This window comes from Pimephales promelas, chromosome 9 (genome assembly GCF_988280905.1).
Source record: "Pimephales promelas chromosome 9, fPimPro1.hap1.1, whole genome shotgun sequence".
NCBI classification, from domain to species: domain Eukaryota; kingdom Metazoa; phylum Chordata; class Actinopteri; order Cypriniformes; family Leuciscidae; genus Pimephales; species Pimephales promelas.
Genome location: NC_142777.1, coordinates 7,637,849 through 7,662,224, shown reverse-complemented (window position 1 = coordinate 7,662,224; position 24,376 = coordinate 7,637,849). Strand labels below are relative to the sequence as shown.

Here is a 24,376-nt window from a genome sequence, read left to right as displayed (position 1 = left end):
AGCAGGCGAAACAGGCCCTTCAAGCCCTGGAGCTGGCTTGTGGGTTTATTTAAAGGTGTAAAGGTGCAATGTGTAATATAATGATTATCTATTAACAGAAATGCAATATGACATCCATAGCTATGTTTTTAGTGGTATATAAAAAACCTAATAAACCGGAATGTTTTTATTACCTTAGAATGAGACATTATCTACATAATCATTATCTGCAGAACACGAAATCCAAGGGGAGGAGTTGGATGCCTTACAAATACCTAAACCTACACATCTCCACCCTCTGATCCATAACCCCACCCCTAATCCTACCCATCTCCACCCCCTGATCCCTAACCCCACCCCTTATCCTACCCATCTCCACCCCTTAGATTTGGATCTAACTACGCCCCCTGGATCTTGTGTACTGCAATGAAGTGCTACTGCATAACCGCGGGCACCCACTTCTTCTATGAAGGTTCGACATATTGTGACATCATATTTCTACCGTAAGTACATTTCTGTAATTATAGCTAACTTCCGTCTAGGTATAAGGGAACAATATGTTACGTTTTTTGGTAATGAAGGGGTAACAAGCAGATATACAACTTACAAATAACCCCAAATTATTGTATACGTTTCTGTAATTATAGTGTACCTCCATGTAAGTATAAAGGAACAATATGTTACATCTTACATTTTACATCTATTGTATATAAAAGTTATCATCACATTTCTGGCAAAATATGTTCTTGTGCAATTTTACTGTAAGGTAATTTTGACATCTATGGGTTGAAAATTAAACATATATATGGTTGAATGTAAGCACAGTATGATAAAAAATTAATTTATTGGCTTTCTATATATATTTCTATCTTTCTATTGGCTTACTATATAGCCTTACAAGCTGCCATGTTGTGTAAAAGAAATCGTCGTTGCCATGCATTAAAATAATTTATTTATTAAAAGTTGATCGTTACGTGACTGCACATTAAATTATTACTGTCTCACATCAATGTGTAGGTTTGTCGACGAATTATCGACAAACGTGGAAGCTCAACAAGACCACGCTCCCTTTTTTTGTGTATTCCTGTGGGTGGAGATTAGTCAAAAAACTGTTCTAATTATGTCATTAAAAAAGGAAGTAGAGGAATGTAGCCCAAGGAAGCCTCGCTGGGAGTTGAAGCCTCGCTGGGAGTTGCCATCTTGTAGCAGAACTTCACTTGCGTTACCATTCCCATTGACTCCCATTCATTTTGGCGTCACTTTGACAGCGAATAACTTTACATCTGAGGCGTTTGAAGACCCCATTTGTCCTTTATTTATTTCTAAAGAAACACGACAATGTATAAAATGCTCCATTACCTTGTAGCTTATGGCCCCGTAGAAGCAGTTTTAGTAAAATTAGGCTAACGATTGCGTCATACCCACACGACTCTCTGTCGCACAATAGAGAGATTACCATATGGACAGGAGAAGAAGCTCACGCGCAATCAGGGAAACGTGGAGGCAAAATGACAAAATGATTAATCAGAATACCTAGCAGAATTGTTTCCTTCTCCTTGCTCATGGACTGCTCCTATTCACACTTTCCGCCTCTGTATGTTTTGGAAGGGAATGATTCAGATTTCACATGCCACGGCACTAGAAGACAGACGGGTTGCTCTCGTCACATCTACGTAGTCAAGCTCTGTTTGAGTCTGCACGTCAGGGACGGAAGTGCTAAAAGAAAAAGAAAAAAATCGCCAAAAACGGGCTTCAATTGTCTCAAAGGTGTTCCAATGAGATCACTCTGTCCATTTCTTTTACTGTCTATGATGTAGCCCAAACTGGAGACTTAAAGCTTGAAAGGGGACTTCTGTTAAATAAAATATCTCGCTAGGCATTGAACTTGCTTTATAATTTTACAGGTATTATTTATGCTTTAACAGCAACACACTAACTAAAGTTTGAAAAATGGAAACACAAAAACGGGTGTCACGTTATGCCGAGTTCAGACTGCATGATTTTAGCCACGATTTTGGCTCGCCGACAGGTTTTGAGAAATCGCCGACAAATGCCCGAAATCACAGGCAAATCGGCGCTCGTTCACGCGAGTGACAATCACGCAGTGTGAATGAACAAAGACGCGAACTGAGAGAATCACCGACGAGTCGCCGACGCCCGTGAGATATTGGCATGCTAAATATCTGGACCTGTCGGCGATTCAAAATCCTGCTGTGTGAAAAGTGTTTTGACTGAAAACTACATCGGCGATCACCGGCAGCCAGTGAGAGAGCAAGATACAGAGCAGCAGGGAGTTCGGGGAGGAGTTATAGATCACATATCAACATGATATGGCATTGTTTCAACAAAAAAAGCTTCTTCTCGGTCTATTTGGACACAATAAATGGAAGAAAAATTAGTAGAAATTTGGCAGGAGCACTCGTGTCTGTTTCACCAGCTGTACCACAACCGGGTCGAAAAAAAAAGTCTCACGTGAGAACTCCGGTCTTGCACGTGTGGTGTCGCGCGTTGTTTCCTTTTCATATCTCACGCGTGTTTGTTGTGAAATGTAGTTTGCGTGCAGCGTGCTAGACAGAGTCTGTCGGCGATTTTTCTAAAGTCATGCAGTGTGAAACCTTCTGTCGCCGATCCATCGTCCAGTGTGAACACAGCAGCGACTAATGCCGAGTTCAGACTGCATGATTTTAGCCACGATTTTGGCTCGCCGACAGGTTTTGAGAAATCGCCGACAAATGCCCGAAATCACAGGCAAATCGGCGCTCGTTCACGCGAGTGACAATCACGCAGTGTGAATGAACAAAGACGCGAACTGAGAGAATCACCGACGAGTCGCCGACGCCCGTGAGATATTTGGCATGCTAAATATCTGGACCTGTCGACGATTCAAAATCCTGCTGTGTGAAAAGTGTTTTGACTGAAAACTACATCGGCGATCACCGGCAGCCAGTGAGAGAGCAAGATACAGAGCAGCAGGGAGTTCGGGGAGGAGTTATAGATCACATATCAACATGATATGGCATTGTTTCAACAAAAAAAGCTTCTTCTGGGTCTATTTGGACACAATAAATGGAAGAAAAATTAGTAGAAATTTGGCAGGAGCACTCGTGTCTGTTTCACCAGCTGTACCACAACCGGGTCGAAAAAAAAAGTCTCACGTGAGAACTCCGGTCTTGCACGTGTGGTGTCGCGTGTTGTTTCCTTTTCATATCTCACGCGTGTTTGTTGTGAAATGTAGTTTGCGTGCAGCTAGACAGAGTCTGTCGGCGATTTTTCTAAAGTCATGCAGTGTGAAACCTTCTGTCGCCGATCCATCGTCCAGTGTGAACACAGCAGCGACTGAATGCTGGCCAAGATAGTCATGCAGTGTGAAAAGAGCAGCGACCTGACTACTTTGAAAATCGTGCAGTCTGAAAGAGCCATTACACACACAGGAAAGAGTAGATCCGGTTTTATTCATTCGTAGTCATCCAGGCAAGGGTCATATTCCATATAATCAATTAAAAATACAAAACAAGAAACAAAACAAGAAACAAAACAAGAAAGACAGACCTCATAGTGACAATATCATGATCCTGGTTCCTTCTCTCTTTCTGTTCTCTGTCTCCATCTGCTGGACACACACACATCCACACACTCTGACTCTCATCCATCATTGCGCTCTCATCTGTTTCAGCTGTTCCTCGTTCTTTCATCTCCTCACCTGCTCTCCATCTCTGATCATTAGTCTCTCTATTTCTAGCTTTCTCTTTCATCCCTTCTCTGTCGGATTATTGCTATCGTCACGTATGTTGCCGTATTTGTGTTTTATCCACTGATCAAGAGTCCAGTCATGTCTTGCCCTGTCTAGTACTGCTTATTATTTTGGGGGTTATGTTACCTGATTTGTCCTGTGTCCAGTGCTGAGCCACCACGGGTTACCGCTGAGGGTGCAACGTCTCACCTGTCTTCCTGCTCTACTAACTCCCGAGGCTTTGGGACCTTCCGCTCTGGCTTCACTCTGCTTCTCAAGAATTTAAAGGGGCGATGAACTGAGAAATCAAATTTTCCTTGAGCTTTTGACATCTAAGAGGTCATCATATTATAAGAATATCCTGTAAGTTTCAGAACTGAAAACGTCCTTGTTAGTCCAATAAAAGCTTTTATTGACACAGCCTCTAAAAACGACTCGTTTTTAAAAGTGGGGAACTATGACGACAAAGAGGATAAAACACCACCCCCACAGAAGATGATCAACGCCTGCTTCACTACGGCAGGTTTAGCCCCGCCCACCGATTCGCGCATTACACACATAAGTATCATACATGTGCATGCTTACCTCGTGATGGCTACCGAGCAATACAGAATATTGTGCAGTGCCTGGTTGTGCAAGACAGTCGCTGCATAAGCCTCCTGTGGATTCCAATAGGACTGCATGGATAAAATTTATTTTTAATGACGTTCCAGCTGATGAGGGTAAAACATCGTCGTCTGTTCGCTTCATTTCACTTAGGATTGTTTTGTCAACAAGACTGGATTTGCAGACCGATTAAGAGTAAAGAACGGTGCTGTGCCGTCTATATTGGATCTGACAGGAATATTGTGCAACACACGGACTCTGGATTGAACATGTATGGGCGAATCCGGTTGCCATTTGACAACATAGGACGTTTTCCCCCACGTACACCGACGGGTGAGTTAAACTCATTATAATATGCAAAACTGTTCTCCACTCGCAGCAGTGGGTGTTTACTTCCAAGTCTTCAGTGCGACACGCCCATAAAAACCGACTGTTTTTTAGGCAGGCTCACAACCAGGGTACAAAATAGCCTATTACTTGTTCATTTTAATGTTTTTGAATGCAAAAACCAAGCGAACGTTATAAGTTGACCTCAGACAACAATATAATAACATTTAAAAAGCCAGTTCATGACCCCTTTAAGGAGAACTTTTCTCTGTTAAAAGGGCCTAAGCGGCTTTGCTCTGTTTGCATTTAAAGTCCCCGTGAACCGGAAGTCGCAAACGACTTTTCTCCAGTGCTGTGACGCATTTCCAAGTGAAACGGAATATTGAACAGAGAGCAGGGTTTTACTGTAGCGCTCCTCCTCTCCATCTCTCGCTCATAGTAAACTAACGGTTTGAGGCGAGTGATTAAGCGTTTCCCCACCCAAACTGTGAAACCTACGTCATCAAAAAAAGAAACCATTCCAGACCGGAAGTAACTTTTCAGATTTTGATTAAAGATTACAAAGGTAAAACATTTTTTTAATATATATTTACTTGCACGGATTAATTGTTCACCACAAGACTAGTAATATGCGCTAACAAAGTAAATAGGTTCAATTTTGATTTCACAGGGACTTTAAGACATTGAACTTTTCGTTGATGTACGGCTGTTGCGGCTTTGCCTAATTTGTCATTAAAGACTGAGTTACCCACCAGACGCTTTCTGAGGTTTCTTCTCCAGTATCCCCTGACAGACAATATGTGATGAATCCATGACAAGGCCTAAAACAGAAGGGTATTTATACACAGAACTAGTAATGAGCTGGTTACGTTTGTGAGACAATCAGCTGATTACTATCATTATATTATATATAAGGTCCCTTGATCCTCACCTGACTATGGCTTTGTAAACGTTATCTGGTTTGTAATGGACTGTGACAACAGAATCAGTGACAATGTTACACACTCTTGGCTTATTATGGCTATTCTCTGCTGTCTCAGATGACACCAGCAAAATAGCTAAACCAAAAATGAAGAAAATACATTTTACAAAAAGGGGGGATTCGCATTAATGTTATTTTAGTGGAGGTGGAGCTCTATAAACATATTATTTTTAGTAAGTTTAAGGGCAGTCATTCAAATAAACCAAATCAAAAACTCTGCACATATTGCTACAAAACGGACTGCAACTAGGGGCATTAAAAGATCAGGGAAGGAGGTCAGGAAGAAGTGGCAAGACTTTGCCAGCCTTGCTAAAAGGAAAAGGGCAATGCAGAGGACAACATTTAATAAAACAGGTGGTGGGACCAATGATTCCACCCTTCTTGCAGCAGAGGAAGAAAAGGCCTTGTCACTACTTGGCAAAACTGCTTCAGATGGCATTTGTGGTGGTATTGGCATGCATTGAGGAGTAGGGATACTCAACTTCAGCCTGAGTCGGATCCTTTATGCTCAGAGGAACTATCCGTTTAATCTGGCATCCCCCAGCACATCCCCTATTCCTCCAAACAACCCTACCAGGCCTCAGCCTCTATCTTCAGTTGTCCAGACTGCAGCCATAACATCTCAGGAGTTTGAGAATGTTTGTTAGTCAGGACATATGAAAGTGTCCATACTTAACAGGGAGGAAGATGAAGAGGTGGTGGAGGAGGAAAAGGACAAAAGATGGCATGGGACCACATGATGGCCAACTAAGAAATAGGCTACATGGGTGGTTTTTTTTAGTTTTTAGTTCATCATTATATTTGCCCAATCTTTGAAGCATTTTACATCTTTTATAATTAGTTTTTTGTTCATTCATTTTATTTAAATTTAAATTATTATATAATTTAATAATTTTTTGTTGTTTTCTGCCCTTTTTAACTATTTTATTTCTAAATTAATTAAAACAAAAACGAGTAATAAAGTGTACAATAAAGTACAATCAAAAACTCATATTATAATCACAACAATTACATCGGACTTGAATGAAGTTAAAGGTGTAATCTGCCGGTTGTCCTGCAGCTGACCTCATAACTATGTCTTCTTACGATGCACTTAGGGATTTACGATTGCTCCAGAGCACCCGTAGATCTGCGATGATTTTCAAGTGCTACTTAAATTATGATGCTTTTGGGAAATGCACCGTAATATTAAGATGAGTTGTACGGAAGAAGTGATCTCCAACTGGCGATGTTCAACATCATTAGTGTCAACGTGAAGAATAATCTACGATTATAATCTACGTAATAATTTACGATTAGCATTAAAGGGGGGGGTTGACTGCTTTTTTTCTTTGCATGATTGTGTTTATGGGGTGCAATATAACATGTATTCGTGGTGTTTCTTTTTAAAAAGTCTTATTTTTCATAAATTTCACCTTTATTGTTAGCCGCGCTCTCCTCTGTCCTCGAACGACTGGTTGACTTCCTGATTCTATGAAACCACTCCCTCAGAAACAGGCAGTGGGCTCAGATTGGTTAGTTTGGGCCGGTGTGTTGTGATTGGCTAAACTTTCACTCACGTTGTCCAGATACTTAACGCCTGTGGCGAGGAGGGCGAAGTCTGGTTCAGTGAAGTCTATAGTGGGACTGTGGGAGAGCGGGGACGGACGGACGGAGCCGAGCGGTGAATAAGTGGGTCAGGTTCAAATGACAAACACCTGTCTGTGATTTCAGTGATTGGCGTGAGGAGAGCGCATATAAGTGGGCCGTGCGCACAACAGTTTGAGAGACAGAGACTGGCAGCTCGTGCACGTATCCTATGGAGTCCTGTTACCGAACGCGTGACATTTGAAAGCTGTATTCAGTGGGAAGAGTCTTCACTGCAACCGTGTTCAGCAAAGCTGTGTTCAGTGGGAAGAGTATTATCACCTATTATTTATTCTTGCCTGTGACATTCTGAGTTAACTTTATTTGAGCGCGACCTCGCGCTGTGAAAAGAGTTGTGTAAATAAAAGTGCACGAGTCCCAGTATTCGCCGACGCTGTGTCTCCTTTCATCACACACATAACGAACCTGTTCTTACATCACAAAGTGATGATATATACATGAAAAATACATTTATAAAACAAGTACATATACAAATTCAGGTCCAAAATGTTTGTACGCATTTGTCGTACACACAAAATAGCATAACTAAGTGGATATAAAGCCAGCGTTGGCATTTGACAAAACTAAAACATTACATCTGAAATTTGTAATGATTCCTGTCTGTTTCCCTTGTCTTGTGTGAACTTTTGCTATTTCCTGTTCCGTGCCATGTTTTGTAGTCCTTTGTAGTTTTTCTTGTTGATGAGTTCCCACAGGTGTTTCTGATTAACCACGCCCCCTTGTTACCTTGTTTAGCTTGTTTGTCTGTGTATTTAAACCTCTGTGCTTCAGTTGTTGGGTGTCGGTCGTTGTTTGATGTTATGCTGTTTCTAGTTCCCTGTTCTGAGTACCCTGCTCAGTTGGAACTGCTTCATGTTTTAGTAACAGTGTCTTTTTGATTCCGGCATTGAACTCGTGGAGATTCTGGAAGCTGTCTTTCGTAAAATGCGCAGCACAGAGAGCTAGATTACGATTGTCATTTACAGGAACATAATCATACATAAATTCTATCCATTGTTGACGAAGTACAGCGTCCGTGGGAAGCCCGAACACAGAAGACCTGACAGCTGGGTGAACACACACTCGACGAGCTGGAGCTGCTGAAATATGCGCATGCCCTTTTTTGCATATTCCGGAGGGGGTGATGCAAATCTGTGGGTTAGTGACGTCTAAAACCCAGCTGTAGTCCCAATCGAGTCGTTTTTGTAGGCATTCAACTTCCTGATTTTTAAAAGACGATAACTCCGCTTACACTGAACTTTCAGCGGTGCAACTTTGCAGATACTGTTCATGCACCAACAGCAACATTACACACTACTTAAAATCAAAAAAGTGAAATCGCACTCACCCCCCTAATAAAACATTGGTACCTTGTCGACCGTTCTCTGAGATTTGTTTTCATGATAATCGAATGTAAAGAGTTTTATCTCTAAAGCTATTTAACGTATAACACTAGTATATGGGGGCATATAATAAGTAAAAAGAAATCGCTAGTTAAAACCACTAAAAAGGCTCAAAGCCCACACTAACGCAGTAACATAATGAGTAACATAAAATTCCTGCATGCAAAACGAAGCATTGAGAACCTTGTAAGTGTACAGACCGTTTAATAAGAAGATCCTTTATAAAGACAGTTCACTTCGTGTAGACAGGCAGGAGAAAACAGTCTCGACAAGTCAAACCACAAACGTTGTTCATACAGTTCAGAAGTTCGCTGAACTTCATACAGTTCAGCTCACTTGGCACATCGTTCGTGGTGTTCACTGTTTTGCAAAGATGGATCCTGCTGTGTATACATGAAGTGGATTCTTTATAAAGGATCTTCTTATTAAACGGTCTGTACACTTACTAAGTTCTCAATGCTTCGTTTTGCACGTAGGGACTATGTCACATTATGTTACTGTGTTAGTGTGGGGCTATTTTGAGCCTTGTTAGTGGTATTAAATAGCAATTTATTTTTACTTAGTAAATGCCCCCATTACCAGCGTCATACGCTAAAGATTTTTTAGTGATTAAACTCTTTACATTTGATTATCATGAAAACAAATCTCAGAGAACGCTTAACTAGGTACAAAAGTTTTATTAGACCAAAGGTTCATTTTGCGCCGGAGTTCTCCTTTAATGTCAGCGCCTTTGATGTCAGGTGCTCTGCAATTATGGTGGCTGCCCAGATAGCAAACTGACATTGAATCAACGTGGAAACGACGTCTCTCGTGACATTGAAACAACGTTGATTTTGCTCATCGAATTAACGTTGAACCAACGTCAGACGCGGCATTCTTCAAAGCTAAATGAAAATCGAAAATTGGTTTGCTTTCATAACGTTGAAACAACGCGTTGATTTCAAGTTGATTTTCCGTTAGTTTTGAAAGAATGACGCGTCTGACATTGGTTCAACGTTAATTCGATGAGCAAAACAATGTCAGATCAACGTTGTTTCGATGTCATATTTCCACGTTGATTCAATGTCAGTTTGCTATCTGGGTGGTGTCTCTATTTTCACGTTCCGTGTAATAGAATCACTAATATCTAGGGGACTTTCTACAGGATTCAACAGTGGGTGTTTCACTGAGAAGGGGGAACCTGTTTGATGTTGTAATCAGAACAGATGAGTGGTGTTTTGCCCGCTCGTCTATAGAGAATGAAAGTAATCAATGATTCAAAACAGAAAGATATACAAAGCTTACAGATGCAAACTAACTCAGCAGCAGCAGCAATCCTGTCAATACAAATTAAAATCACTTGCATTTACACAGAATGTATCATGCATATGTGTGTAATGTATGCATTTAAACTGCAATTAAAACCTCGATAAATAGGTGAATGATTTGAATTAATCAAGCTGCTTTTTTATTGAATATAAAATAAATATTTTATTTAAATATGAAATAAAAAAGCCTGTAGGTGGTGGCAAGTGACTACAAGTGTCCGAATATGACTACTTTAGTAGGCAAAAAGCAGTATGTGTGCAGAATAGATTTCAATTAGAATTTTTGAATTCACAGTATTCATCAAACAGTAAGCAAAAACTACTCAGATGACCCATTACTGTCGGGGAAATTCTGAAGTGTGCATCTGATGAACAAACTTTCCAATGAAAGTTTCTATCATGAAGCCACAAGAAGATTTGTGATTGGCGGTGAAGCAACGTAACTGATGCCCTAGGTCACATGACTGTGACAACAGATGTATTACATCCAAACATTCATTTATAGAATTACCTTTTTTGACGGTCACAAATGTAATACTTACAGTAAGTGATTTTGGACACGCTGACTGACTTAATGAGTGAGTTGAGTCACCCATTCAAGGGAATGGTTGTAACAGCTGATTCATATAATAATGAAAATTATTATGAAATTATTTTGACATGTATGCAAAATATATACAATTCTGAAGCATTATTTATAGGTCATCAAATGTTAGTAAATTTGTACCATTGAGCACTGTAACAGAGCTGGCTGAAACTATTTTATTTTTAATATTTTATTTTCTATTCTCAAAAACATACATGGAAAACATACAACTGACATGGAGAAAAAAAAGAAACTCAATGGAAACCAAGGAAAAATGTCAAACATAGGGTAAACTGAGTACAGTTGTAGCAATTTTTGAGAAAAAAAAAAAATTTATCAGTCTACAACCAAAATGTATGTCAAAAACCTACATTTATAGTTCATATTTAACACAACTAATGCTTGAAAAAGCACTTAAGTTACATCTGTCAGTTGGAACACCCCAGGACTTTATGCTATTATTCAACGCATTCTCACCCCAAGGCGTCACCTTTGACCATGCTTCAATATTTTACATTTTAGCGTCAGTTACATGACGCGATCCTACGGCGTCATCAAACTGACGCTAAAGGAAAGCGTCAGGTGGATGATCGCGGTTAGGTTTAGGTCTGGGGTGGGGGTAGGGTTACACGCGATCCTAGGGCGTCATCTAACTGATGCTAAAGGGCGCCTAAAGCGTCAGATATTGAAGCATGTTCAAAATGCTTCCCAAGGTCAGTTAGGTGACGCCTTGGGGGTGAGAATGGGCTGTATTATTCATGTTTTTAAATAATTGAACGACAATCTCAAACAAAACTAAATATCTACACAATTATTTTGTTACTAACTTGGCAAAACAGTTAAGTAGATAATGATAGAATGAAAAGGTGTTTTCCAGTTTTGTATGCAATATGCATCAGATTGTCATAGTGAGACAGACTGAGCTGAGACTTCTTCTCCATACTGTATCCCTTGCTCCAAATTAAAATGAAAAATTGGACAGGGTTCCACCTCCCCAAAATTGCTGGTGTTTACTGATGATTAGGCAATTATATAATTTGACGAGTCTCTTCTGTTCAATGAAGACTTTTAAAACTTTTAAAACCCACCCAGACAGCAAACTGACATTGAATCAACGTGGAAACTCTCGTGACATTGAAACAACGTTGATTTTGCTCATCGAATTAACGTTGAAGCGGCATTCTTCAAAGCTAAATGACAATCGAAAATTGGTTTGCTTTCATAACGTTGAAACAACGCGTTGATTTCAAGTGGATTTTCCGTTAGTTTTGAAAGAATGACGCGTCTGACGTTGGTTCAACGTTAATTCGATGAGCAAAACAATGTCAGATCAACGTTGTTTCGATGTCATATTTCCACGTTGATTCAATGTCAGTTTGCTATCTGGGCAGACATTTCAGCCAATTCCTCAGCCCATGACATAAAATGTATTTTGGCATTCAATGTCTGGGAAAACCCACTATTCCACAATTGATGAAGCCATGAGTGGTGAAATGTCTTTAATAATCAGAAATGTTCGTATAGTTTTATAAATACATTCTATTCATGGACGACCTGCATAACTTCCAGTCTTTTTTGCAGTCTTGTATACAAGGACACATGACACGCGTGACGTCACCGTCGGCCGGAGTGCCTGTAGTTCCTCACAGTGAGTGGCAAAAAGACTGAGAGGCTGTATATGTGTTCAGCGTGAATGCCGCGAAAAACAAACACAACACACACAAATAAAGTGGGAAAGAGCTTTGCGATTGACTGTAGGCCTACAACTAGATTTGACAAAACATCGGAGGTATATTTTTACAGACTCCTATAGAAAGAGGAGCAAATGGATCGCAGCAATTCACAGAAACAACTGGACTCCAGTCAGCGAAAGGTGGATTTGCAGTTATCATTTTGTGTCAATATGCTGAATTTAGCTGTAAAACCATACCCATATATTTTGTATTGTTATATACATTAACAACTCATCAATTAAATATTTATCATTGCATATTCTGCATTATTGGATGTTTTTTTAATAAACACTGACCAAAAAAACGTATAAAGTTTTACGGCTGGACAATATGATATATATATAGGTTATATATAACACTGATTTAAGTGGTCACCCGGATTTAGACCTACCTATATATTTATATAAAGCGTTCACAGGCAAATTTGCTTTATGTTTAGGTCTCGGTGTCCCCGGTGTCGAAATCAGGCAAATATAAATTGTCAGGCAACACGATTCCTGGCTGCATGTCAATATCCATGGATCACTGGATCTTTAGTTAGTTGTAAGGAACACTATATTGAGTCCAACATTTAGTTTAAATTGAAAAAAATTGCAGATCTTTTGCCACTCGGTCAGGCTGAGGGGGGTTGTTCCGGCGGGAAAGTCACGTGTCAATGCATTCCCTCTATAACATGTTGTTTTAATATGAGCTGTGATTTCCCAATGAATAAAGCTGCTTTCTAAAGATGCGAAAAGAAAAACAACAAATTGTCGACATATTTTAATAGGCATTGCTTTTCAATTAAGCCCATCATATTTATAGATTTAAAATGCAATTAATTGAGAACAAGGGCTATTTTTGGTAAAAGCAGTGTCATTTTTCATGAGTCTTGTTCTTAATAAACAACTGTCTGACCATCTGATAATTGTATAATGTTATGCTTGTAGGGCTATGATGCTGTAATCATATCTGCTGATTGTCTGTACTCTCCTGACTAACTTGGCCAGTCTTAATGTCCTTGAGTTTTGTCGTTTCATCTCCTCTATGGTCCACAGCGGCTGCAGGTGGGATGACGGTTTCTTCCGTAGTTCGTACCACCACAAATCTAGAGCAGTCATTAGAACTATCCCCAACTATCTCTGTTGTGTTTGTACTTAATTTGTCATGCGATTTCACATTTAAAGTCGCTTCATCAGCCTTTTCGTTCTCTAGGCTGGTCTTCTCTAATTTACCTGAACCTTTATTTGCATTTTCATCTAAAGCTGTTTCATCAGTGGGGGACAGTGCAACGGAGCTCAAGCCTTCTCCCAGAGAGACAGATAACTGATCCGCTGTGCTTGACCCCTCCTTGTCGTCCTCAATCACGTCTGCTACCCCTTTGGTATCCACAGGATCAGCACCCTTAAAAAAGCTAAGCAATGTGACACTCTTCTTCCGTTTGCCAACATTCAGGACTTTGCCGTTGGTTGCTCCAGAGTCTTTGAACATATTACGGATGTTGTATTCCTCCTGAGGTTTTTTGGAAGTGTCTTTAAATCCCGTCTTGCTATCAGAGAGCGTTGTGTCATTGGACGTGTTTCCTGGCTTAGAGGCAGAAAGATTGATCGAACCTTGCAGGCTGTTTCTCTTCTCCATGTGGGTGACACGAAACCTGTGAATTTAGGTAAGTATTTGTTAAGTTAGCTTGGGTGTATTCTGTACATATTGTAAATAGCACAAATCTTAATTCTAGTCTTATCTTCCATCCAAAGCAGCTTCACAGTAACAACAGTGATTCAGAATTTATCAGCTATGAAATGACTTTTCTCATTATTCAGTTGAAATCAATTCAAATGTTGTTAGCATCTGATATCAGTACAGTCAAATTGATTGCTAGATATTAAATGTCTTTTAAATCCCAAGTAAACAAGCTAAAGCCTGCAGTCGCACTGACCCCAAATTCTATCAAGTAATAGAATGGAGGAAAAAAAAAAAACCTGGGAGAAACCAAGGTCAGTCGGTGGGCCAGTTCTCATCTGGTCTTTGTAGGGAAGGGAAACATGTTATTAGTTTTGCTAACACTGTAATTTAGGGTCCAATTCCCACTATTAACTAGTTGCTTATTAGCATGCATACTAGGATACTGGCTGTTTATTGGTCCTTATAAAGCACATTTTAATGCTTTTTTCTGCACGACCATATTCTACATCCTTTAATCCTACCCAATACCTAAATTTAACATGAATGAGTAGTAATTACTAGTTTATTAAAGCAAAAGTCGTAGTTACAGTAATAGTTAGTTAATAGTGAGAACTGAACACAAAACTAACGTGTGATCTTAATTTTCGAATTTTACTTAACCCCCCTGAGGACCAAGGTGTATTTGGGGTCCTTGAGATATTCTGACATACCCTGACATTTGTACTTTTTTCAGTGCTTATAAATATATTAACGGCACAGGTGAAATTACACTCTTTTTAGCACAAACAGGGCTACCATAATATGTGAGCAACATGTATGTACATGTTTGTATTTTTGAGAGAATATTGTTTGTGCGTGGTTATTGAAAAAACTGAAATAAGGCCACAAAACACGAAATATGGGTCCACAAGACTTTTGACTAATTGATGTTGTTGCCTAGAGTTTTTTCTTCACAATGATCTGAAAATCATCCTCCTAATCGTTCACATAAAACTGTGAATTGGGTTATATTGTTTAAAAAAAACATTTTTTGTTTGCCAAGGCAATATGCGAATGGATGTGAACAGGCCAGCCCTCACCATTTGAAATTATATTTAGGCCTGGTTTTACAGAAAGGGCATAGCTTAGTTTAATTAGGACATAAAAGTCACTTTTATAAATGTTCCTTTAAAACATTACTGGTGTGCATCTTGACTTGACACAAAACACAGGCACTGACATATTTAAGATATGCCAGTGTAAGTTGCTTTCAGTTGCAACAAACCGGAAGTTAAAGTTTTTCAAAACCATATTAGACATTAAGAGTACATGTATATTAAATGAAATATTTATCTTTATCGCAGATACTCTTATTTTGTCATCCAACTAATATTTTAAAAATTTTAGCATACATGGGAACTACTGTAAGGACTTTAACATTATTCTAAATACGGAACAGTAATAAAGAATGAGTGTGTCCATTACCGTAACTTTTTGACTGGTATATAATAACAGATAACAGATCCTCACCTTCCCACAGAAAGCACAGTCTGCTCCGCTAGCCGAGCTTTGCTTCTAGCCACACGGCTTTTGCGCCGTGTTTTTAATAAACGTTCTTGCATACAGTGGACACAAGAGCTGATTTCACCACCAAGATGAACTGTATGATGGTGAAGGGGAAGACCACTTGCACCATCTTTCTGAGGTAACCTGGTCAGAAAACATGTTTTTTTTTAATTTTTGGTAAAACTGTAACATTTTTTGTCAAATTACATTTGGATTAGTTCAGAGGTCATTGGCCCCACATACGTACCTCACGATGCAGGACAAGTAAAGCAATGTAAACTAATTTACACATCTACATTGCTTTACTTGTCCTGCATCATTGTGAGGTATGTACTAAAAGAAATTAGTCTTTTATACTTTACAAACTAAAATATCTGAAAACAAACAGGAAGATCTTAAATAATCTCAATGTTGGCAGTTCACATCATATCATGAAACATATTAATACAAAGTTGATATCTCCTCTTTGAGTCAAATATTATTATATTTAACACACTATAGAGAAAAAGAAATATCCAAAAATAACAAATGTAATGATTATACCGTGGATCTTGATGTTCACAAACGTTTTGCCCAGTAAACATGTCTTTGAAGGCCTCCATATTGGCTGTGACAAAAATAGCAAAACAAGTGGAGAAAATTGTTTAAATACATGACAAATACAATAGTAAATACTGCAGAACAGAACAGAACAAATTGTCTGTACCTTCATTTTCAATGATGCATTTCAGAATCTGTTCCACAGTGTCTTGGCTGTCTTCTGATTCATCTGGACAAAAAACAGTTTTCTAATTTTATGGTAAACATAATTATGGTAATGACAATAATGTCATTACAAATTTGATGAACTAACCAAATTCTTAATGTGTTTTTGTTCAGTTTAAAGGGGCTATTTGTAAGAATGTATTAATACATTTTTGTATTGCCATTGTGAACAGCTTGTTACTGTCAAAAAGTATTTATATCCTTACATTGACACTTTATTGTTAAAGTGTAAAATGAGTATTATGTGCAATCTTGCTACTCGGTTTGCAATCTCTTGTCTTATGGCAGTGTCTATTTAATGCAATTAAACAGTGCAAATAGCATTGTTGGCAAAGGTTATTGTAACTAACTTTTCCCACTATTTCTCATATAGTCTACATTTAGAGCAATATGTTCTTGCTATTTATTCTTGTGCAAACACCATCTACCTTTTTTACACCACCATGTTTTATTAAGGTCAAGAATTGTCGCCGATGTACTGTGTTTTATTTCTTGAGAAAGTGATCTTCTCTCTTTGCACTGATCTTTTTAAATAAGTCTATTATTATAATATAGCAGTTACGGTAGGCAGACATTTGTGTGTGTCTGGGTGAGTCGTCTATTGAAAAATAATGCTTATTTTTGGACAATATGAGTAGATTATACAGGAAAATAATAATAAAAAAGTGATGGTGAGGGTTTTAAGAATGACTATGTATGAGGCCAGGAATTTGGAAATGAATAAAACCTCCATGGTATAAAGACACAAGAAATAAAAAGATAAGAAACTATATTTAAACAGTATGGATTTGGGGTAACAATTTATTACCATATTTTGTATAAAGCATATGCATATTTTTGTAAAAACAAAGGCTGAAATGACTTGCCATCTTTGTCTGTCCCCGGTTTGTCTTCACAGTTTACTTGATCCTCTTCCAGTTCACAGCGGTAGCCCTTCGTCTTCAATAAGTGACAGATTAAGAAACCCAGGAGGCCAGTGATGAAGAAGAAAAAGACAAGGAGGAAGATTATGTATGTTGGAGGGGGATCACCCACATTGGGTATCTCTTCGTCTGTCATCCCACTGTCTTCTTTGCAAAGGCAGTTGGCTGCAAATTGGACAAAAGGATGCCAGTTACATTTATACAGCACGTAATGCTCACACAACCTAAAACTATTTTCTCTCCAGCATTGAGAAAGTTGTATTTGTCACGGCATCTGACTCTCTTGGCTTAGAGAGATAATCAGCCACTCAGATCCATCAGGGTATATTTCCTGTCAGCGAGTACCTTTATCTTGCCATCCAGGCATGTGGTGAGAGGAGCTTGGCCCACACCCTCTGTTTTCACTCAGAAACTGATATATGTTGCAACTTCAACAGCCTGCAACACATTTCTCATTCTGTTGGCAACTGGATTGATATAGGGTTTTCCAGTTTATTCCAGTTTCTATGTGATGTGTTTGTCAAATGTATCACCAAATCTCCCTGCATTATAAAATTCTAGCATAAAAAGTTCACCCATAAACATACCAGTCAGAGGGGTGTAAGGGAATCATACAAAAATTCTATATCCTATGAGGTTGTGTAGGGGTCAACAAATTAAAGGTCTGTTTTTCACAGCAGCATAAAAGGAGGGCAACAGTATGACTGCAACACCATTGAAAGAAATTCTTCTGTTGTATTCTGTATTTCCTTTAATAATGGCTATTGTTATTCTTTGTTCACCCATTGATAACTGTTACAAATGTAATCAACATAACAAATATAGTTGCTTAAACGGTTCTAATTCAGTCAGATTTACTGAGTGCTTGCTTCAAGCCACACAGATGTCTTTTTACCGCTTTATTTTATGTTTCTCCATTATGGCTACGTTGCAAAAGATAAAATAACAAATATTAATAACAAAAAGAGTAGTGAATAATAAGTAGGGTTGGGTATCGAGAATCGAGTATCGATTGGAATCGGGACTAACTTTTCGTTTTTTCCGGAATCGTTCAAAAAGGAAGAAGAAACCGCTGAACAACACCAACAAAGAAGCGTCTACGGGAAGTGTTGCCATAACCGCGCGTGTCGAACAATAGTACCTTACGTCGGCGATCCAAAGTGTGGCTTCACTTTTCTAAAAATAACGAAATCTCGGCAAAATGCAAAATTTGTGACAAAAGGAGTATTTGTGACAGGAGTATTTCCTTCAGAAAGGATTATTTCCTTCAGAAAGACCGTTGGTTAGCAAGGTTAGTTAAACTTTTTTGACCCTGCCTCTTAAAAGAATCGGAATCGAGAATCGTTAGGAACCGGAATCGAAACAAGGAATCGGAATCGGAATCAGAATCGTTCAAATTAAAACGATACCCAACCCTAATAATAAGAGACCCGAAACTGGCACATCTATGTGGCAAAATAGTCAATTAACCAGTTTAGTGCTCATTAATCAAAAACAATTGACCACGGAATGTGTGGCCATAGACTGTGCAGAGTGGTTGTAAGAACCGTAATGCTACGTTCACAACGGACGCGAATAGAGCGTCAAATTCGCGTCTACCGCGTCTAGTTTGACGCTTGACCACTTTGTGTTAATTCGCGTGTCAAGAGAGAAACTGATGCACGTAAAATCAAACGTTTGAAGCGAAATTTACGCGTGTCTCGCACGTCAAAATCGAAAACCTGTTGGCGGACATCTTTTTTTATGTTGATCGAGCATTCATTGAGAGATTCACCGCACTGTATTTGCTCTGGAGAGCTAGAACAGAGGCGTGGGGATCATCGTTGCCGTATTTGCGTCTGGATGACGCAGCTCCATCAGAGGAAACACAACCATGAACAACCACTTCAAACAACAATAAAACAGAAAAAAAAACATTAACAAACAAACTCAAAACGCGACAGTAGATGGAAGTACTCCCACCCAGAAGGACTGTCCTCGTGCCGTAATAAGTCCAACAGGGGAGGGGCTTTAGAAGGGGGTGGCCAGGGGTGGGATAGGCAGGACAGGAAGCCAGGGAAGTGCCGTTAGCTCAGGGAGCCTGGGAGGGGCCAGCAGTGCTGGAACGGGCATCTCATGCTTCTGGGTTCTAGTTCAGAACGCTTGCTCATTATTGGCCATCTCCTGCGTCAGCACCACACACACACGTCTCATGGTGATCACATGAACAGCGTTGGCAAATAAGGAGCACGGCGTTCTGGCGTAGAACCTGGAAGCGCTGCACTGTGTTTCCAACGTGATCACCGTAGGAGACTGACACGGAAGAGAAGTTGTTGTTAAAGTCGTTATTTTTGTTTTACTTTGCGCATAAAAAGTATTCTCGTTGCTTCATAACATTAAGGTTGAACCACTGTAGTCATATGGACTTGAAGTATGTGTTTCAAGGCCCTTTAACTCTTTAAGACTGAAAAACGGCCCTGGACTTTGACTAGGCCCAGCCCAAAGCAATCGGCACACGGAAACTCGACAACAACAACAATAACGCCTGCTGCCTGGCATGAGTGTCACATGACTTTAATTGTGGCTCATGATACTATATCATCCAAATGATAGCAAACAGCATTTTATATAATCTATTCCATGCTGTCTCAAAATTAAGTTATTACTTAATAATCTTAATTAATTTATGCAGTAATTAATCTTAGCTACTGCACAAATAATAATACCACATTTAAAAGAAAATAAGCTACACCATTACATATGTAACTTCTGTATTCAAAATCTTCAAAGTTTGTAAGCATTAATTGTAATGTTACCAATATTTTTAAAAGTAAAATCACAGCATATTTCTTAATATTAGCTACTGCATGTGGCATTTTACAGCTAAAATGTTGAAGTTTAGCTGTTTTAGCTACTGTAATCATTAAAAATGTAGCAATCTGAATATCACTTCCTAGCATCCCTAGCAAGTAACTTGCAAAGTAATTTCTGATGAATTCGGTTCGGGAGTAGTAGAGACAAAAGCCCGCCCGTATTCTCGTGTTACGCAGCACGTTTGACCTTCAGCAAGAAGCAATGAGTTTCATTCTCGTGTTTCGCAGCACGTTTGAGCTTCAGCAAGAACCAATGAGGTTCATTCTCGTGTTACGCAGCACGTTTGAGCTCCAGCAAGAAGCAATGAGGTTCATTCTCGTGTTACGCATCACATTTGAGCTTCAGCAAGAACCAATGAGGTTCATTCTCGTGTTACGCAGCACGTTTGAGATTCTGCAAGAAGCAATGAGGTTCATTATCGTGTTACGCAGAACGTTTGAGCTTTTGTAAGAACCAATGAGGTTCATTCTCGTGTTACGCAGCACGTTTGAGCTTTGCTCAAAAACCAGTGAGGTTAATTCTCGTGTTGCGCAGTGCTGTAAATACTTCTCAGAAAAACATTATCAGAAAATGCATTTAATACCAATTTACTGAAAGTTAATATGAGTCTTTAGGGTCTAAATGAAAAGTCTGCAATATACTTTAATTAAAATTCTCATTAGTATTGTAAGAAAACACATTTTACCTGGTCAGCACGGCATTTAAGTGCATGTGTCTTTAAATGATAATGAGCTTTTCCTGTTCACCCCCTGTTCTGTTGGGAGTTTTGACACAACACACATGGAGTGTTGCCTTGACAACATTTGAGGGTATATTTTGGAGAAAGAATGGCAACGGAAGTCTCCAAGGACACATGTGCAACCGTATCAGTTTGAACCAGATTCGGACCTGGTACAAGATGACAGCCCAAAGAAGTTCGACAATTAAGGCTCGAACAGGACATTTCTGAATGGTTGGTTAACGTAATGTCACTTTGATCTATCTTTGTATGTACTGGAAGGGTAGAGTAACTTAGTAAGATATACGAACGCTATCTGTACACAGCTTGTAATAACACAATAGCCATTACGCGTTGTTCATGGGATTATGAATTAAATTGAGAACGTTGTACATAGAAAACCTGCCGAGTGTAAACCTTAACCGCATTTATCGCAAAGCGTGCAAGTTTATAAAGTTTCAACTTATTTGTATTTATAATTATATTATATAAACTTAATCTTTAAAACGTTAAGGACGTGACAGCGCACAGAGCGTCGTGACAGAGCACTGAGCGTCATCACCATCACAAAATGAGTATATTTATTTCTCAGACATGCCTCCATCTTTCTGCAAAATGCTTAATGTTAAAATAAAGTCTTTGATCCCTCTTTTGAAACAATGAAATATGGTTTTTTGCAAATGTAATTTTAGCATTGTTGCTAACCATATTTGTGGTGGATAAACAAGGCAATTTTATTTTACAGCACAGTAATACAGTATATTGCAGACCTAAATTGACTTATACTTACTTTATACTTATAACTTATAAAGGGTTTTGTTCTTTTGGTAAAAACTTATTTTTTTCATGGTAAGGATGACTTTTGAATGGAACCAGCCTTATCATATAACGTGAAGACGAAAGTCTTATGGGTTTGGGATGACATTAGGGTGAGTAATTAATGACAGAATTTTCAGTTTTGTGTGAACTATTCCTTTAAGCACGTAATAATTTGTTTTACTCTAGTTATTGCAGTTTTCCCTACTAGCGCCAGGCCGGCAGCCAATTTGCCACTCAGTCCTAAGAGGGCATTATCCGGCGGGAAAGTGATATCAGTGCATTACCTCTATTAGCATCAGGTAAATAATAAAATAACGTTATACCAGTAACCATCATCTGGCTCAAAGTCATTCTGTGGAGATTGCTGAATTAGTCATGACATTGGATTAACTTACAAAGCATGGCCACTGTTCAATACAGAGGAACGCTAACCATGAGAGAGCTACTCTGCAGTATGACTCAGCATTCTCATGACCTCCACATCCAAACGCACACTGATGACACTGCATGGGTTATTCTCATCCTCACATCATTGAAACCTGATCTACAAAATGCAGCCTTTATACCCAACTGCAATTCAAATGCATTCAAATGCAATGCATTCAGTCTTTTCACACTGGTTTACTTAGATCAGTTGTAAACAAAACATGTACATATCCTGCCTACATGCATCTAACTTATCAAAAATATTTTTTAACATAAGACTAACATAAGATGGCAAAATGTACTTATCATATGCATGCAACAACAAGAATAGAACATTTTTATATTCATGAAATGCATGGCAATGAAAATAGTGCAGAGACACTCTGTGGAACTGCATAGGCTACATGAAGAATTCAACTTTATAATCAACTACTGAATTACCTTATGAACACTATGGAAAATAAATCATGCAATTTATTATAATACTAGGCTATATTAAACTGCACATCTGTATCAGTTATAATAAAACAGACGAAAGGAGAATAGCCTATTATCAATGCACTCACTTTCTATATGGGCAGAGGAGGATCCCACATATCAGCAACTTTGACTAGCAAGACATAGCGAAAATCGTTATTTTGAGGATCAAAATAAATGGGTTGCTCGATTCACTGCAAGTAGTTAATATACCTACAAAGACTGTCAAATGCGACAATCACAACCATTCTGTTTATTATTATTTTGATGAATGTTTTTATCATTAATAGTAACCAGTTTTGTTTGTTTTCTGGCGCATTTTCGAAGTGCGTGCAAAGTTAAAAATAGTTCAGAAAAGAGTCTCGGGAGTTTCGAGTTCTGTTACATTCCGTTATTTTCATCTTCATCTTCACGTAGACTAAACACGGGTACCCATGTGAACTGATGCTCACACGCTCGGGTAAACACTTATAAAATAAACGCGACGTTTTGATTTATTTGTTTCCTGATTACTGTCGCCTTTATATTTCCTATATAACAACCTTCAAAACTGAGAAAGTCAGAGATCACATGACATAGCCACTGCTACCTTTACAATCGCGATATTTTCGAAACAAGAACATTATACGGTACTCACCAAAGCTTTTGACAGGCAAGGGATGCGCTTATGATGCCTCCAAGATGACACTGAAGCTGAAACAGCAGCAGCTGGAATCAAGAGCTGCAGTCCACATATTTAAAGGAAGACGACACGTGAAATGCTCTCATAGTGGATTCAGCTCCACTGTAGAACAGGTCTTTAACTTTTGCAAGGGATTATTACATTAAAGGGACACTCCACCCACAACTTGAAAATTCTCTCACAATTTTCTTACCCTCATGCCATCCCAGATAGCGATATGACTTTATTTCTGTCAGGTCCATTAAGTCGAGAACACACGCTAAGACAATTAAAATGATAAGGAAATTCTATTGAATAAATAGCAATTAAAGTTGATAATTAAAATTTGGCGGTATGACTCTGACCTTCTCAGGGCTGATGAGGCTGGCACTTCAGGGATGCGTTGTGGTCGTGTATGGGCGCAGGTTCACCGTATGATCTGGATACGGCCCGGATCCGGCTGACTTCAGTAAACCTTGGAATAAACGGAAAGACTAACATTAGCGTAGATGCCATTCTCCTTATGATGTAACGAGTACATCGAGTGTTGTAGGAAGTGTTCCTGGTTCCGGCTGACCTAATCTATAATGCTGCCTAATAAACAATTAACTTATATGAATAAAAGAAATGTCTAATGTTCTATGTGAATGCCAGGTAAAAGAGATGTGTTTTCTAGATTTAAACTGACAGAGTGTGTCTGCTTTCTGGACAATGGTTGGAAGACTGTTCCAGAGGTGCTCAATAGGAAAAGGATCTACTGCCGGCAGTACATTTTGGTAACACTTTATTTGAAGGGGTGTGCATAAGACTGACATGACACTGTCATAAACATGACATAACACCTGTCATGAACATGAAGGAGTCTTTATGAATGTTTATGACTTTTCTCATTAAGTGTCATTCGGTAAATTATGACACGTTTAATGCAAAGTTGACATTGTTCAAAATGTCTTTGTTATGACAACTTGACATTAACCAAGAAATCATAACCTGTCACAAATATGTCATAACAGGTCTAATTATCAAACTTAAAGAAGTTATTTAGTTTTGTGTTAACATTACATTACCCTTTCATATGTTATGGTTGGTTTTAACTTTGGTTGTCATGACACCATTATAACTGTGTCATAAATATTTTACTTGTCCTCAAGTAAAGTGGAACACATTGTACTAGTTATAAAGATGTCATTAAGGGATATTACACTGTCAAATGCTTTTACTTCAGTTAATATTTCCTCTGACCTCAAG

The 24,376-nt window shown here is 38.8% G+C and overlaps 1 protein-coding gene across 1 annotated transcript; it reads right to left on the bottom strand.

Annotated features, from left to right (window-relative positions):
* Positions 1 to 12,042: 12,042 nt before the first annotated feature.
* On the bottom strand, positions 12,043 to 23,306 carry rell2 (RELT like 2). Its single transcript, XM_039694260.2, has 6 exons — positions 23,105 to 23,306; positions 17,118 to 17,339; positions 16,193 to 16,255; positions 16,030 to 16,093; positions 15,451 to 15,630; positions 12,043 to 13,912 (listed from the first exon to the last, which is right to left on the bottom strand). The coding sequence occupies exons 2-6, from the start codon at positions 17,308 to 17,310 to the stop codon at positions 13,225 to 13,227; spliced, it is 1,188 nt and encodes a 395-aa protein (XP_039550194.2). The 5' UTR covers positions 17,311 to 17,339; positions 23,105 to 23,306; the 3' UTR covers positions 12,043 to 13,224.
* Between the last annotated feature and the right edge of the window lie 1,070 nt (positions 23,307 to 24,376).

Coding starts and splice junctions, on each gene's coding strand:
- rell2 (XM_039694260.2), bottom strand. CDS start 17,310: ATGACAGACGAAGAGATACCCAATGTGGGTGATCCCCCTCCAACATAC. Junction 15,631..16,029: donor TGTGAACATCAAGATCCACG/GTATAATCATTA, acceptor TTTTCTGACCAG/GTTACCTCAGAAAGATGGTG. Junction 13,913..15,450: donor ACTGTGCTTTCTGTGGGAAG/GTGAGGATCTGT, acceptor CTAAATTCACAG/GTTTCGTGTCACCCACATGG.